Consider the following 17,726-nt stretch of genomic DNA (forward strand, 5'->3'; position numbering starts at 1 on the left):
ATATATATATATACAGTACAAGCCAAAAGTTTGGACACACTCAATGCATTTCCTTTATTTTCATGACTATTTACATTGTAGATTCTGACTGAAATTCCACTAATGAACCTGACAAGGCACTGATACCTGTGAAGTGAAAACCATGTTCAGGTCAGGTAACAGGTTCACCTCTTGAAGCTCATCAAGAGAATGCCAGAGTGTGCAAAGCAGTAATCAGAGCAAAGGGGGGCTACTCTGAAGAAACTAGAACTGGTGGGGGCAGAGATAGAGGAGGAGGAGGAAGAAGGAGAGGAAGAAGAAAAGAAGAAAGAGAAGACAAAGAAGAAAAGACGTGTTTTCAGTTATTTCACACTTTTTTGTTAATTCCACATGTGTTCATTCATAGTTTTGGTGCCTTCAGTGAGAATAAAGGAAACACATTGAATGAGAAGGTGTGTCCAAACCTTTGGACTGTACTGTATACACACACACACACACACACACACACACACACACACACACACACACACACACACACACACATATATATATATGTGTGTGTGTGTATATATGTATTTTCCTGCTGGCAGATTTCTTTGGTCCTTGATCCCTTATCTAATCAATCTAATTTGATCAGTTAATCTATCGTTTATCACTGGGTTGACGTGTCTCTGATCAGATCTCAGACCAGTTGGAATAAAAATGACACAGTGGTTAATAAGAAACAATATGAATTTATTAAAAGCAGTGCAGCACCAGGAGGCTCCGCCCCCAGAGGTCACGACTGAAGATGAAACTTCCTGGTCAGCAGAGGTGAGGCGGTCACCATGACAACCCAGTTACCTCATATCCCCTGAAACAGACAGAGACAGGAAGTGAGCACAGGTTTGATCAAACTGGTTTTCACTCTGTAGCTGGTCTCAGGGTGACATCAGGGTGACACAACAAGCCATGTCACAGATTTTTACTAAATCAGACAACTGTGGGACAATGACAAGGAGCATAACCAAGCAAAACTGTACAATTCGAAGGTGCAGGACAACATTCGGTCAATCATCCCTCTCAGTGCTGGGTAGATACACACCTATGGAGTTCTTTACCACCAGAAATCAAATCCCAAACAGAATTAAAGATGTTTAGTGCTAAAGCTAAACACTGGCTTAAGCAGCAGCAGAAATGTGAACATCAACTTCTGTCAAGTCACTGTCAATACAGCATTTTACTAATGTTTAATGTATTTAAAGCAGAAGTAAGCGATCCGGTGGTTTTGGCTAATGCTGCGTTCCAGGCAGGCTTTTGAAATCGTAAATTACAGCTTCAAGTCACGACTTACGACTTTGTAGCGTTCCAGGCAACCCACTCGTGTTTCTCCGACCTGTTTTACCTGTGAAAGTCACTATAACGGCCACTCGTAACTTCTGACCCGTGAACTCGTACCAGATCGAACTGGTACCACTTCACAGGTCGGAAAAACACCAGTTACGGGTTGCCTTGAACGCACCATAACGTCTTGTCAGCTGATGGAGTTAGCAGCCCCCGCCCTCGTCATGGATCTATCCATCTATTGGTATCTTTTATCCTTCTTTAGCCTGACCAGGGACAAAGACTGACCATTAGCTGAAACTAGACGTCTTGTATGCATCGCATTTTTCATTCTTTGTGGCAATGTTGCATGTATCGTCCCTGTTAAATAAACATAAAAATAAATGAATAAATAAAAAATAAATAAATAAATCATCAATTCCTGGGAGTTATTGATTATTGCCAGCTGCCTCACCCTGGACCTGGACCTTGACATCTTCCAGTTCCTGTGCCAGGTCGTTCCTGTTGATCTTCGCCAGGATTTCCATGGTCCTGTCCAGGGCCGTCTGGGGGTTTAGAGCCAGCAGCAGCTGCACGGTCTTGGGCCGGTCGGCGTGCTCCAGGTCGGCCCGAGGGATGTACGGCTTCAGGGTTTTGTCACCCAGGTGAAACTTGAACTCCGTGAAGTCCTGCTCGGACAGATCCTTCAGCGTGGACAGAAGCTGGTCTCTGAGGTTGGCCATCGTCTCTGGAGACACAACAAACACGTCATGTGATCTGTGACCGGTCTGGATGAGCTGGCATCGGATTGGCTGAGAGGTGAACACCATGTATAGACGGTGGCGATTGGTCATTGGAGCAGTGGTTCTCAAAGTGAGACCGCCAGGGGTCCTTGAGAGGGTTCAAGGGGGTCCCCAACTTTTTCTTGAAGTTTTAAACATTTTTCTAGAATTTAAATTTAATTTAATTTTTTTTGTATTTTATCACTTTTTCTGGAATAAAAATAACATTTTTGAGAAATTTTACCAGTTTCTTCAAGAAATGTTTAAATGTTTTTGGAGAAATTTTACCACTTTTTTCCAGAGGTTTCTCTACAATATTTCCAGAAATTCACTCCATTGGCCCTAATTTGAACATATGACTTCAAAATTACTGTTCTTCAGTCTCAGATCAAATATATTTCTGGTGTTTGCTTTAAAATTTTGTCCAATGGGTTATTACTATTTTTTTAAGTATATATTTTTGGCTTTTCATCTCTTTATTGATAGCACAGTTGAGAGAGACAAGAATTGGGGAGGCAGAGAGAGGGGGAATGACATGCAGGAAAGGGCCGCCCGCTGCGGGAGTCGGACCGGGGCCGCCTGCAGCAAGGACTGTAGCCACTAGCCTCTGATGAAACGGAGATATATAATTGCAAATCATCTGCATAACAATGATAATGTACATTATGAGAACTGATTATTTTACCCAGGGGGAGCATATATAAAGAAAAGAGGATCGGACCAAGGATGCTCCCCTGAGGAACACCATACTCAACATCAAAGGTTCGTGAAACAGAAACTTCCTGTCAGACAAGTAAGACCGAAACCAGTCCAGCACAACACCAGAAAGACCCGCCTATTTCTCAAGTCGATAAATTAAAATGGAATGATCAACAGTATCAAACGCAGCACTCAAGTCAAGTAAAAACAGGACAGCAACGTTGTTCGAGTCAGCTGCAACTCTGAGGTCATTAACTACTCTTAAAGCAGTACTAAAGAACTTTCAGTTTTGGTTGAGTTTGGCGGCGCCTGTGGACCAAAGCGGTAGTGTTTTGCCTGAAGGAAGACTCCATTTCCCATGAACACTAGCGTGAAGCCCTGTAAATATCCTACATTAAAATTAATAGAAGGCATCAAAACTAAGTTTCTGTTTCCAGTGGATCATTTCAAAGTGAAAACACAAACATAATCCATTGCTAAAGTGCTGTTTTGCCTGTTCCCTCCTTGTTGTGACTCGCAAAAGTGAAAGTGAAAGTAAAGTGAGAGCAGGGTTCCTACCATGCTCCTCAAAGCTGCTTAGTGCCAGAGAAAGAGATACAGACCATAATGATACAGACCCCCTCAGACCACGACAGAGGTGTCATTCAACTTGTTGTAAGTCGATGTATCATCACAAAAGTTATGAAAATATTTTATGAAGGTTGAGAAGTTACTTAGTGCTGGTTTAATAAGGCAGTTTCTGTACTGTGGTTAGTGCAGTAGCCAGATTGAAATTTATCCAGTAAGTTATTATTGTTAAGATGATTAAATAGTTGATTGAAAACTATTTTTTTCTAACAGTTTAACGATAAAAGGAAGATTAGAAATAGGCCTGTAATTGGCAAAGTCAAATGTATGGTTGGAGAAATGGGAAGTCAGAGAAATAGGTAGTCAGGCAAACGCCATGCGCCCCACATTCTCAGGGCAGGAACAATAAAACTTCTACAAACCAAAAGCAACAAATTACTGAACAACGAGAAGTTAAACAGCTGTAGGACAAGAGACAGAGGAAGTGAGACAGAGACAGAAGCCGTGTTTCAACTGCAGGAGTTCCTGGTAAAAGGAGGGGGTAGGAACTTCTAAAGGAACCGTCCTCTCACTCGGCTCTCTCAGTGGCCGTGTCTCCACTGCAGATAGGACCCACCGGGGTGTTATGGCGACGTGCAACAGCTCCGATCATCACACGGTCATTGAGCAGCCTTTTTTTTTACTGCTCTTGTTGTTGTTTTTTTCTGGCAGCATAGACGCTTTCTAAAAAAAAATTGCCATCACGTAATCCTGCGATCGCGTATTCATCACACTTTTTTTCCTTTTTTTTTTTTTTACTAGGCCTACTGCTACTTTCGTCTTTTACTCGTCTTTCTGACTTACTCTTTCTTTTTTCCGGCCGTTTTTCTGTTTCTGGTTACGTTGGGTTTTAAAAATGCCGGGCCTTTCTCTTAGCGTCACATCATGATCCTGCATTGAGTCTGACCAATCAGCACAGAGTAAATCTGAAGCCCCACCAGGACTTCTTCAGGGCCGATCTGAGTACCTACCCCCAGGCAGGGACTCCGTTCAGCCCCGTAAAAGTTCCTGTAAGCGGGCGGCCCTGTGCAGTGGAGACACGCACCAACAGGGCCGGCCTCGTAAAATGACCCCCAAGTTCCTGCAGTGGAAACATGGTTGGGGTGAAACAGAAAAAACATCATCATGAACAGAAAAGAGAATAAAATGTTTGAAATCTCACCGAGCGTTTCTCTTCTTCCTTCTTCCTCCTCTGTCGAACTCGTCTGTCAGTGTGGAGGTGGAGCTATACCTGGGGTGGTGTGTGTTTATGTGTGTGTGTCAGACTTATTTAACCCTTTAAACTCCAATGAATCATTATAGCTGCTGCTGCGCAGCGATGGGTTGGGTCCAGGCTATTTGTTTTGGCAAATTTAGGCAAATTCTAAGCAACAAACAGGAGAATAGGAAGACAGGACAGTTGACCTTGTAATGTTCACTTTGTACCAGTTGAGGATTGAACCTGCAACTTCTGGAACCAAAGACCGTTGTCTATCGTACTGAGCTAATTGACAAGTGGCAGTTCAACAGTGGCTTCACAAATTGAGTAAGCCATTCACTGTCGTGCAGGCAGACTCAATTTTTTTCAGGAAGTTTGAAAATGTATTTAGCAGGAATTGGATGGTATATGTTTACAGTACTGTTTACAGTCAAACGTTTTCATGCACTGTTGGCTCAATTTTTGATTAATCAAAAATCCGAGAAACAAGTTTTGTTGAGGACAGTCTGGAGATGCTCTGTAGCAAGTTTGGTGACAACTGAGCAAAAATTGCAGGAGATACATTTTAAAAGTTTTACAGTTATTGAAAAAAACAGAGTGATGGACTTCATAATTTGTAATAAGTTTAAGTGGAAAAAATTGGGACGACATTGTGGTGAATTTCAAAACTGTAGCATCTACCGAAGAAGAAGAAGAAGAAGAAGAAAGAAGAATTCCTAGGAATACAATAGGGTTAGGGCCCTAATTAACTCTCAGCAGCAGAACAACAGAGAAATATCAAACATTAAAGGTGTACAGAAATGGCCGTTTGTCCTGTTTGTCGGGCCGAGTTGTCACGAGCTGCAACACGAGTTTACCCGAGTAAGGAAAACGAATTTGATTGGTCGTTATCGAGCGGGCGGGATATTCAATGCTTGGGGTGAGACCGAGCTCCGTGTGTGTGTGTGTGTGTGTGTCTCAGACGTTTGATTGACGGATGACTGATCCAATATCAGTGGCTGGTGAATCGTAGCAATGTGACGTATGATCCGTGCGCCTGCATTATCCAATGAGAAAAAAAAAACACACTTTCATCCTGGATTTACTCAAAAATAGAATTTAGCACAAAGTTTGGCCTACAACGTCTGATAGATGAGTTATTACACTAATGTCAAGACCCACAGTGGGCTCAAATTAAATGTTCTTTTCTGTACACCTTTAAATCATAAAGTATAACAAACACACACACACATATATATACAGTATATGCATATGGGGAATATATGAAGGTGTCAGATTTCTAAACATGTTCATCATCATCATCATCATCATCTCAGGGTTTCAGCAAATTTACATCAAATACAACAAACATTAAAAATGTTCACACAGGTAAAACAGGAATCGCACACCAACTGTTACGTTTTATTACATTTTATTGATGTAGACGTCAGTGAAACATGTCCAAGACCAGACAGACATCATGGTTAGAACTCCTCCAATCCTCCAAAAACATAATATATTATAGCTGCTGTGCAGCGATGGGTCGGGTCCGGGCTACTTTTGGGCAAATTTAGGCAATTCTGAGCAACAAACAGGAGAATAGGAAGACAAGACAGTTGACCTTATTCAATTTGCATCAGTTGAGGATTGAACCCACAACCTCGGGAACCAAAGACCGTTGTCGATCACACTGCGCCAAGGCCGGCGCGCGTCGGTCTATGTAAAGGTACCATAAATGTCGGAAAATACATCACAGGACCGCGGTATCGAATCCCGTTTCGGGTCCCGCTTGCTCGCATTATTTGATGTAAAACTGCCATAAATGTCGTAAAAATTACCATATTTGACTACTTTACATTAATATTGTCACACAAACAGCCCAATCCTTGTGAAAATGAACGATAATGTTGTTGTTTCAAGCAGTGATAAACAATGGTAATAAAGGTAATATGAATGTAAAATACAGAAATTTTATTTCTGTATTTTACATTCATACCAACACACAAAGATGTGAGGAAATGTGAAACAGGCTTATAAAATCTATAGTCAATCTAAGGAATGTATGTGACAGTTGATGTTAGTGTATATGACATATACATATACATTAACACCCTCTACACAAAACCCTCACAGGTCAGAGGAGCAGCCGCAGTAAAAGGCTCATCTCCCTGAACTGAAAGATTTAAGAGGTCATTTGTTCCTGCTGCAATCGTTTTATATAACACTTGTTAAAATGTTTTTTGTGTTCATCTTTTTTGTGTCATTGTTGTGTGTGAGCTACTGGACTAATTTGAATTTCCCTGCTAGGGATGAATAAAGTATTCTCTATTCTATGGTGATTATTGTTACAGTACATAGTGTAAGTTTGTGCAGGTATTAAAAGCTGTAGATTTTGATTTAAGTCAACTAACCAAATAATGATAATAATAATAATAATAATAGAAAGATAATGAAGAAATCAAGTCACAGAAATCGCTTTCATACTTTTTTTTAATATAGCAAGAAGCACAACAACAACAATAACACAAGATAAATAATAATAGTAGGCTAAGATTAGCAACCTAAATAACAATAAGATGAAATATAAATAAATAAAATAGAAGTAATAATAATAGTAAGACAAGCAACCTTAATAACAAGAAGAAATATAAATAAATTAAATAGAAATAAATAAATATAATAGTAAGACAAGCAACCTAAATATAAAATTTTAAATATAAAAATAAGATGCATAACAAAGATACAAACAAACAAGTGAGACGCATGGCAGGTTTAGAGGAGACAGGCCGGAGGAGACCCAGTCCTCCGACCTATGGCAGTGTCCTGAACTATAGCAGTGATGGTCAGGCCCAGTCCTGACCCACACTGCCATAGGTCAGAGGAGACCCAGTCCTCTGACCTATGGCAGTGTGGGTCAGGACTGGGCCTGAACTAAAGCAGTGATGGTCAGAGGAGGCCTGGCCCAGTCCTGAACTTTAGCAGTGATGGTAAAAAACTATAGCAGTGATGGTCAGAGGAAGCCCAGTCCTGAACTGTAGCAGTGTGGGTCAGACGCAGTCCTGAGCTATAGCAGTGATGGTCAGAGAAGGCCCAGTCCTCTGACCTATGGCTACAGGGGACAAGTGGAGGCAAGTCAAAGAAAAAAAAAAAAGGGAAATGAGCAAAGATAGAATTAAGAACTATACATCAATTTAAAACTACTTTCTGGAACTCTCTCTTGAACAACTTGAACTGAATGAAAGTGCAATACAAACTCCCACTGCATGTAAATAAAATAAACATTTTAAGCTGGAGGGTCGTCATTTCTGGCCCTTTTTCTCCCATAACCCCGCTGCTCCAGCACAGCCCTCCATTCACTGTATGTCTGAGTCTCAGACTTCTCACAGTACCAGTTTCCAAAGTACTGGAGATGTGATGGTGGCTTCCTCTCCTGACTGCACTTGCTGCAAAGGATGACGTCTGTCTTCTTTGTGTACTTTCTGGTCACAGTGCCACTGTGCTCCCTTTCTTCTTTCCTCTTTCTGTACTGCTGAGTGGTGTACGGGACAGATTCCTGCATCTGAGTTGATGGTGATGGTGTAGTTGAAGGAAGAGATGAAGGAAGAGAAGTTGAAGGAAGAGAGAGGTTGAAGAACATTCCAGGTGCAGACTGCTGCCCTTGGAATGTGCAGGGTCCTGGCACTGGAGGAAGCTGCGCAGAAGGAAAAATGAAGGGGAGAGAGACAGGCGGTGCTGGTGCAACGGCTGAAGCTTGTGGACGTCCTTTAAGCGTCGCCTGCCCAGCAGTGTTTGGTGGCAGGATGAACAGGTGAGGCTCAGCTAAAGTGGCAGGATGCAGAGTTGGTACTTTTTGCATTGCTGCAGGAAGCTTTTCAGGTGCTTGCATGGGTGCTTGTGGAGCTTGGATACCCTGCTGTAAAATGCTTTGCTCCTGTGACCTGCCACGCCTGCTGAACCTGTGAAAACATAAAACCACCAATATTAACATGCTTTTAATAATACACAAGATACACAATAATATTCCAATTTGATAATACCCAAAACACAAGAGAATGAAAATCAATTGCTATTTGATGACTAAGATATAACAGCATGACAAAGCTGTGATCACAGAACAACTCATCAGATTTTTATTATTGCTTTTGTAAAATGGCTGCTTCATTTAGATTTACATGTCATTTACTGAGCCAGCCATCATGTCATGAAAACTGATTACTGCTGGAATGCAAACTGATATGAAATGGAAAGGATATCGAGTATTCTAATGTACTCACCATTGTGTCACTGTTGCAGCATTGACTTCTGGGAGCTGGAGAGTGGTGTCAGTCATCACTTTCGCATTGGTGACGATGCATTCCTGGATGTGCTTGTACACACGCGCCACCATCGTAAAACGAGACATCCTCACTCCCTCACACCGCACAGCATTGGGGTACAGTGCACAAAGCCTTACAAAGATGGCCTCTACCACTCTGTTACAGTCAGGCCACTGTGCAGGACTGTGAGCCCCAATGAAACACCTGAAAATGACAGAATACATATATCATTATCAATAATATACAAGTGTGTAATCAACGTGTGATCCTTACTCTGTGGTGTTATTGTTCAATTATCCCTTTTTGTTTGTTCTGTTTTTTGTTTTTCTTATTTGGTCTTCAATGTTTTGTTGTCTGTCTTCTTTTTTAATGAATGTTCCTATTTGTTTAAGTTGTTATTGTGCATCATATGTAATGGACCCCAGGAAGATAAGCTGATAAGATAAGCTTTGAAATATCATCTCTATCTTTAGTATAGTTAATCAGTGTCATTTTCTTTAAAGATGTTTAGACAATCAAGTCGCTGTGTTAACTTAATTTAACATACCTTTTGGTGCTCTCTACACCTGGTGCCACAATCTTTTTAGTGGCCCTGAATCGGCCCTGCTTTAGGGTGGCCTGGTGACGTGGACGGTAAACAGTCTTTTTTTTGTCATACTCCCCCAACGCCTGCCACAGGGTGATGACCTGGTCACATTCTTGTCTTGTCAAGGCCAGACGGTGGTCTCTGAGGCCAACCAGAAACTCAGCCAAGTCCTGCACTGCTCCATAGCCCTCAACATTGTCTGGTCCAACCGAATCCTAAAATGAAAGATAGTTTTAGAACTTTTGATAGTAGCAATAATACTATTAATCCCATGAAAGCACAGACTACAAAAATATAAATTTAAAAAAGGAACCTGGCCCTTACATCATGTGAAATGGACGCTTCTGCCATTAACTGGTCCACTGGGGAAAGAAGAAGGTAAATATTAAGTTGAAAGTTGTGTTATTATCTTTATGACGATTACATTTCTATGACAACAAATACCAAAACTATATTAATACTCTAGTAAAACTCACAGCTATGTGCTTCAGGAGGAAGTACGGGAGGGACCGCAGATGGTGATGTCACAGGTGATGGGTTAGGGTTCTCCATGTGAAACTCAACATTTCATCAACTTGTGAAAAATGAACTTGTAGGAAATCCGACGTTTTTTTTTTTTTTTTTACTTCTCTTCTATTTCTGCTCTTCAACCTCAGATTCTCTACAGTTTGTTTTGTGATTACACAACATAACCAGGGGGCAAAGCAAAAAAACGGACACGGAGCGTTGTAAAAGGTTTGACAGCAGAAATTTTATCTAGGAACTTCAAGGATTAAAACCTGGGTGGACAACCCGGTCAACTAGCTGCTGGAAAGCTACAGGGGCCAAAACCCCTTTCTAGGGTACTTTTGCTGGCGAAATTACGTAAATGCAAATATTTAGGTACTACAATGGCATAAATAGTCATACAACTATAACATTTGGCAGAGAGTATCTTGACACATAGGGGGAGGCAGGAAAAAAAGATTCTGGGGTTTGTTGCAACTCGATTCTAAGATATCACCCTCAACATCCCAAAAAAGACAAAAAAAAAAAAGTACTGTTCACCTGACATTCTCATGAAAATGATTATTTTTCAGCACTTTATGGAGAATATCTATGTCTAACATGTATATAGAAAACTTCCTTAATTCATAAGCTTCCATTTGAGTCCCAGATAGCCTTTCTACTAGCTACTGGAAAGCTACAGGCTGCCTCCAAACAATGCAACACCTATTGTGAAAAACTACAGTTAACTGACATGATCAGAAAACATTTTATTTCTGGTCTCCCCAAAGTGAACAGATAGATAGAGAAGACCGTTGGCCACAGCAAGTGGGGCTTTGGAGATAGAAAGGCTATCTGGGACTCAAATGGAAGCTTATGAATTAAGGAAGTTTTCTATATACATGTTAGGCATAGATATTCTCCATAAAGTGCTGAAAAATAATAATTTTCATGAGAATTTGTCAGGCGAACAGTACTTTTTTTTTGTCTTTTTTGGGATGTTGAGGGTGATATCTTAAAATCGAGTTGCAACAAACCCCAGAATCTTTTTTTCCTGCCTCCCCCTATGTGTCAAGATACTCTCTGCCAAATGTTATAGTTGTATGACTATTTATGCCATTGTAGTACCTAAATATTTGCATTTACATCATTTCACCAGCAGAATGACCCCAGAAAGGGGTTTTGTCCCCTGTAGCTTTCCAGCAGCCAGTTGACCGGGTTGTCCACCCAGGTTTTAATCATTTCTGCTGTCAAACCTTTTACAACGCTCCCTGTCTGTTTTCCAAAAAACTGGGATTTTGCCCCCTGGGTAACACAAGTCTGCAGCGTCAGATCCACTAGATCCGTTCTGGATTGGTTCTGGATCGGGTCTAGATCCACTGGAACCAAAACCTTCAACACCTTCAACCTTTCCGAACCTTTCAGGATTTTCTCCCGTGTTGTGTTTGTTCAGTCAGTCAATGTAAAGTCTGTAAGTAGGACACAGTGCTGCACTAAACACACCCAGTGACACATTCCAGCCAACACACACACACACACACACACACACACACACACACACACACACACACACACACACACACACACACACACACACACACACACACACACACACACACACCAGCCTGTAATCAGACTGTATCGTAGGAGCAGAACTACGTCTTTTACCACTGGAAACAAGTTTTAAAGTAAAAACCAACAAACACAGAACAAACACACACTAGTTGCTCTCACACACACACCTACACACACACACACACACACACACACACACACACACACACACACACACCTACACAGACACACACAGACGGAGAGTGGAGTGTGTTACCTGTGGTTGAAGTCGACCATCCTGCTGCTGCTCTGTTTTCTCTCTGCTGTTCCTGAAGGGACGAGTCTCAGTCACAGAAACAGGTTCCTGTCTCTCTCCCTCTGGCCCCTCCCCCCCCTCCCTCTCCCCCCTCCTCTCCTCCCCCTCCCTGACCTGCCAGTCCCAGCTTGTTGCCCCCCCCCCCCCCCCCCCCCCCCCTCCCTCTAGGTCTACATCCTGTTTGATGGAGGCTGCAGGTGAGCGGCGCCCCCTGCTGTTCACACTCAGCACCAACCTCACTAACACCCTGGAGAATATGACCAGCAGATTTACATAACATTTAAAAACTAAGTTTGACTCCAGAATGAACATTGTAGATATCAACAACGTCTTTCTGACTGGTCCTAACTACATTTTGAATAGTTGGATTTTTCATTCCAGATATCTGTAATTCAGTTTTACCTCTTGTCACAAAGAACATTTCAGATATCCTTAACTACGTTCTTCCTTCACTTTAACCATTCATGTGTATGGGGTTTGTCATTACAGATATCTACAGTTCAGCTGCAGATATCCACTATGTGAATTACAGATATCTGGAACTGAATTACCACTAGTACTAATTCCAGTTACAGATATCTACAATGTGATTTTGACTAGTCATAATTCCAGTTACAGATATCTGAACAGGGACATGTAGATCAGTGGTTCCCAAACGGTGTGCCGCGGCACACTGGTGTGCCGTGAGGCAAGTCCAGGTGTGCCGTGGGATTTTGTGACAACCATACATTATTATTGCAATATACAACTACACAAAAAATACTTATTTTTAATTTACTATCAGTACTTTGTATGTGCTCATTTCATAATACAGAGGCAAACTATATACCTATAAACATTTTTGAAATATTTTGTTGATAAATGATTCTGTTACTAGTCCGACATTAGTTCTGGGATGTGTGGTTGTCAAGCTGCTGTCAGGACTCTAACTGTTACAACATGTGTTGTTATGGTAGTTTCAGAGTGGAAAAAGTAAGTGGATCAGTTTACCCCCTTGATTTCTCTAGTCTGTCTCAGTTTACCCCTGAGCTGGGGTAAACTGAGACACAAGACCACTTTTTTTTTTTAAAAACAATCATATTTTCACTGTCCTTCGTTCTAAATACATTCTGATAATTTCCATTGCTAGGAAACATCCTGAATTAATGGGAAATGTGTAAATTTGACTGATAAATCATTTTAGCTCGCTTAGAGGGGAGCAAATGTAAAAAATGTCTCCCTTTACCCCACTCTCCCCTACATGATATAATATAATGTGTGCATATTATTATACATGATTTCCCATTATGAACGGGCCGCAGCTGCAGCACAACCTCAGTGTGTGTGAGGTTGTCGCTGCAGCTGTCACAATGTTGACAAATATGAGAACGCGTTGCCATGGTGATAGTCAGTCAACTCCCGCTGTCGCTTTGGCGCGTGATTTTTGAAATCCAACATGGATATCCGATCCTTTTTTAAACAGAAGGAAAAACCAAATGAAAATATTTCAAAAGCGGCCAGCAACACTGAGCGGAATCGGGAGAGGGATGCAGCCAGGCCGGCCAGAGCTCAGTCAACGGCGCTGGTGCAGGTAGGCTACAGGTAGTCTACAGGTAGGCTACAGGTAGTCTAACTTGCACTGACCTGGGAGAGAAAGACAATGGTCCTTCTCAGCCCATCCTGCCAGAATATCCCAAAAGAGCTTTTCTCAATGGTGTTACTTGCTGGTAGAAAAGAATCATACACTACTGTGTGACACTGAGACTATTGCATATAGTTAATGATATATTTAATGATCAGCAGTTTCATCCTTGCGCTGTGTGATTATGCAGCCTTCCCAAACGTCAGGCCCACCCGCCGCCTATGACAATAAGGATTTATTAAAAACAGTGCAGCACCAGGAGGCTCCGCCCCCAGAGGTCACACCTGAAGGTGAAACTTCCTGGTCAGCAGAAACGGTACTAGACTGCAGATTCCTTCATCCCCACAGCTCTGCTTACTAGGAGACACTCCAATAACCACCATACCAAATAAATACAGGAACAGCTTGCTCACTTCTCTAACTGCGGCTAAGAAAACAATCCTCCTAAATTGGAAATCAAAAAACTCAATAAACATCAACCATTGGATCGATCTTCTCCTAGAACACATCGCTATGGAAGAAATCACTGCTTACAATGACAACAAAATATAACAGTCTTCACTTTTAAAAGACTTTTTTTTTAACACAAACACAAGTAACACGATTATTTTATAACAATGGTCGACTCATGATAATTACATTATTATAACAAAATAAACAGAATAACAAAATGTAATCAAATAAAAAGAGGAGGGGTGAGGCCGGACTGATCGGTCCGTGCCCGGTTCCCCTGGGGCATGGCGGGACCTCGGGTGGACGAACCCAGCCTCTCCCCCCTCTAAATGAATGAATGAATAAAAAGAAGCTTCCCCTAAGCGGGGAGTTGCCCTGACTAGGAAGTGGCATAGGAGGTCAGATCTGCAACGGACCAGCACCCACCTCTGGGTTTGGTTGGCGCGATCACTATAAACTAAAATCAAATCAAAGTATAAAAAGTATAATAACACACACTCATATATGAGGAATATATGAGTGTGTCAGATTTCTAAACATGTTCATCATCATCTCAGGGTTCCAGCAAATTTACATCAAATACAACAAACATTAAAGATGTTCTCTAGGAGAGGGTAAAACATCTGGATGAAGTCAGAGCCAACAGTGCCACCTGGTGGAAACCCAGAGACACTGATGTCATCACCTTCATGTCCCATCACCGTGGAAACACCACATCAGCTTCATCTCTTCTTTAATAAACATGGTAAATAATATTAGTATGGATTTCACTTCACTGGAGATAATAATCCATGGAAATCAGTGTGTTGCTGTGATGAGGTTTCATGTAAATGAATGAATATTCTGGTTTCTGATGAGAATTGATTGATTGATGTATTTATTGGGGCTTGATATTGTATAACGTCTGCTTTAAATGAGTGTGAATGATTGTGAATGTAGGAATGGATGAACGTGTAGGTTGCAGATCATTGATTGATTGACTTATTTATTGATGCTTCTTATGGTACATGCTTGTTTTTTTACTTGTCATTGTTTAGATGATGCTACTGTCATTATTAGTTTTTATTTTCTTTATTGTTTACTTTCTAAGGGTTGAGAGAGAGCCAGGGCAGACTACATTTCAATGCATTGACTGTACATTGTACTTTTTAATGTATATGACAAATAAACTTGAACTTGAACTTGAACTGGTGTTGAATAACAACGTTGATTCAGTGGAAGTGGAAAATAACATGAACATACTATGTGTTGTTTTATTGTATTACAGTTTATTGATGCAAATGTCAGAGAAACATGTCAAAGACCAGACAGACATCATGGTTAGAACAGCATCCTCCAAAAACAAAATAGATTATTGAATTATTTTATAGATGAATATGATCAGTTAAAATAAAAAAAATGAAAAATGAATGTTCAGTCTCCTTTAGTTTCCACTAGAGGAGCAAGTAACGTTTTACTTTTCACTCCGTTTGATCCAGAGATTACCTGTGAACTCCAGGATCATCAAACAGGAAGTGAAACAACACATGGAGCAAGTGGCACAAAAACAAGAGAAAGGAACAGTGTGATGTGGATCAGAGAACAAAGGGTTAACTGATCAATAAACATGATGCATGATGCCAATAGTCAATACATGTGGATTACACAGCAGTCAATCACAAAAACTGATCAATAAAAAATTGTTTTTCCTTTTTTTTTTTTTTTTTTTTTTTTTCTTTTTTACAGTTTATGGTTCATTCCTCAATGACAATGGCACTTCAGTGGATTAAACAACAAAAGCCCCGTCAAAGATAAATTTCAGTTACCATTTGGTTTCAGACAAATACAGTTTCTATTCTATTCTATTCTCAAGAGTAAAATCTGTGTTTGTGTGAGGATAGGTATGATTAGAGCACTGTAAAAGAGAGTAAGGACAGCATTGGTCCAATGGCAGCGCCTCCTGGTGGAGGAATATGGGTTTTACAAAAGAACTGACATCTCTGCATTGTTGGTGAATGAGCAAGTGTGGTGTTTTCAATAATTTAAGGACATTTATAGATCACCCACGTTAATAGCATCATTGAGGATCCTTTACAGATAAATATTAACACATAGGCGAGTAAAAAACAAACAAAAAAACAACAGTTGTCTACATTAATGGTTCAATCTACATTTTGTAATGAACAAATTATAAGTATAATCTGATATGACCAAGACACCTAAAAACAAAAACACGGCCGTTTTCATCAATTTACAAGCAAGTGGGCAACACACATACATTGGAGTGAATGGGTTTTCTGGGCGCTTTTGCAATACCCATATCCTGCCACTAGGGGGCATGAGGCTTTAACCACGGGAGTCAATGGTGGTGTCGTTACTCTCTTTTCCAGTGCTCTAGGTATGATGTACTTCTTCTCATATCACCCTCCAGATTCCCTCATCCTGGTGTTGATTGGTGTTCTTAGTAAAGTTTTTGTTCAATACATAAACCTGAAGTTAAAACTGAACTGTATTAACAGTTTGTTGTTCTCTGACTCAGCTCAACAAACATGAACCAGGTTTACCAGGTTTACCAGATTTACCAAATATTAGTTCCACCATCTTTAGCAGTTGTTTATTTGTGTGTGTTGCTGGACATGAGGACGTCATCGTTGTGTTGTCGATGGTGCAGGAATACTGTTTTTCCAGATACTCCCTGTCTAACTTCTGTCTAGCAGATAATTTACCCAGACAGGCAGTGAGGTGGACGGTGGCCGTGAACCTGGAGAACATGAGCACCAGACCCAAGGCCAAGGACACAGCGGAGAACGGGACGTCTTCTGGAGACTTCTCTGGGATGATGTATGGGACGATGATGTGGTTCTTCCCTAGAGGACCAAGCCAGGTGAGAATTTCAAAACTCTCCCAAGCCCGATCCTTTGGTCCTCCAACTGGGCTCAGCCTGATGTCAGGGATCTGTTGATCCTTCTTAACAGCTTCCTTCATGGAGTTCCAGTGGTTTGGCAGGTTGGGGGGTCGATGATCCTTAGAAGGGATCCGACAGCCTTTTCCAAAACAGAGAAACTCCCTGTGCTCAGGTTTCATGAATCCTGCTGCAATATCATACGCTGCATCAACAGTGAGATAAGAGTTCCAGGGAGAATGCAGGACGACGTCTGAGACGGTGGACAGAGGAAGGACACGTTTGGCTGGGATCAGATCCCCTGTGATGGCTCCATGAGCCAGGAAGGTGATGTCAACAGTGTTACCATGGTCCTTCTGTTCTTCCTCATCAAGCTTCTCTTTCACTAAACTGAACAAATCCACAAGACTGAAGAAAGTCTCAGATTCTGAATTCTCTCTCAGCCACTGTTGAACTTCTTTATCCGCACAGTTTTCTATTGCAAACTGTATTAATGCTTTCTTTTCATCCGGACGCCTCTTGGTGTTCTCAATGCAGCACTTTATCTTGGCTAATCTCTTGAATGTCTCCCTGTAAGAGAAACATCACATATACACACATTAGACGCATCATCTCCATCATTTTAAAACAGTCTGGTCCACATGGGCATCTTCTAACAATGAGATGAGCTCAGACAAACCTCAAATGAACCTTTGATCTGTTCATTTCTAACAGCGCACTGTAAAAATGTTGATGAGCATACTCACTGGATTTCATCAAGGTTCTTTTTAAACTCTTCAGCGGCCTTCTGTATGGCTTCAGCGTTCTCTCTCAGACTCTTACTGGCTTCTGTTTTACAGTTGTCCAGGTTTTTACAGCTGATGACCAGCTCAGGAATTGAAATAGCAAGTCCAATTGCTCCTCCTGCAATCTGAAAAGCAATGTTTGTATTGACAACAACAGGAGTGTGAGTTTGGTTTTAAACTGAG

At 41.2% G+C, this 17,726-nt stretch overlaps 3 protein-coding genes across 3 annotated transcripts in view; all 3 read right to left on the minus strand.

The window, feature by feature from the left end:
- Positions 1-17,726, minus strand: part of arhgap27l (Rho GTPase activating protein 27, like) — a 166,126-nt gene that overhangs the window by 69,932 nt on the left and 78,468 nt on the right. The gene's annotated exons all lie outside the window — the stretch shown is intronic.
- LOC310989473 (pyrin-like) lies at positions 701-4,536 on the minus strand. Its single transcript, XM_083976548.1, has 3 exons — positions 4,531-4,536; positions 1,757-2,029; positions 701-832 (listed from the first exon to the last, which is right to left on the minus strand). Exons 2-3 carry the CDS (start codon positions 2,022-2,024, stop codon positions 819-821), a joined length of 282 nt encoding a protein of 93 aa, XP_083832674.1. The 5' UTR covers positions 2,025-2,029; positions 4,531-4,536; the 3' UTR covers positions 701-818.
- LOC310989449 (uncharacterized protein) lies at positions 7,285-10,165 on the minus strand. The gene is made up of 5 exons (XM_083976522.1): positions 9,924-10,165; positions 9,772-9,809; positions 9,409-9,662; positions 8,820-9,065; positions 7,285-8,501 (listed from the first exon to the last, which is right to left on the minus strand). The coding sequence occupies exons 1-5, from the start codon at positions 9,997-9,999 to the stop codon at positions 7,829-7,831; spliced, it is 1,287 nt and encodes a 428-aa protein (XP_083832648.1). The 5' UTR covers positions 10,000-10,165; the 3' UTR covers positions 7,285-7,828.

This window comes from Trachurus trachurus (genome assembly GCF_905171665.1).
Source record: "Trachurus trachurus genome assembly, chromosome: 8".
In the NCBI taxonomy this organism is placed as follows: Eukaryota; Metazoa; Chordata; class Actinopteri; order Carangiformes; family Carangidae; genus Trachurus; species Trachurus trachurus.

What these genes read in the sequence shown, in the direction of transcription:
- LOC310989473 (XM_083976548.1), bottom strand. Translation starts at nt 2,024, where the DNA reads ATGGCCAACCTCAGAGACCAGCTTCTGTCCACGCTGAAGGATCTGTCC.
- LOC310989449 (XM_083976522.1), bottom strand. Translation starts at nt 9,999, where the DNA reads ATGGAGAACCCTAACCCATCACCTGTGACATCACCATCTGCGGTCCCT. An exon ending in TCCTCCTGAAGCACATAGCT is followed by an intron (nt 9,810 to 9,923) that starts GTGAGTTTTACT and finishes TTCTTTCCCCAG; the next exon opens with TGGACCAGTTAATGGCAGAA. An exon ending in GGTGTAGAGAGCACCAAAAG is followed by an intron (nt 9,066 to 9,408) that starts GTATGTTAAATT and finishes TGTCATTTTCAG; the next exon opens with GTGTTTCATTGGGGCTCACA.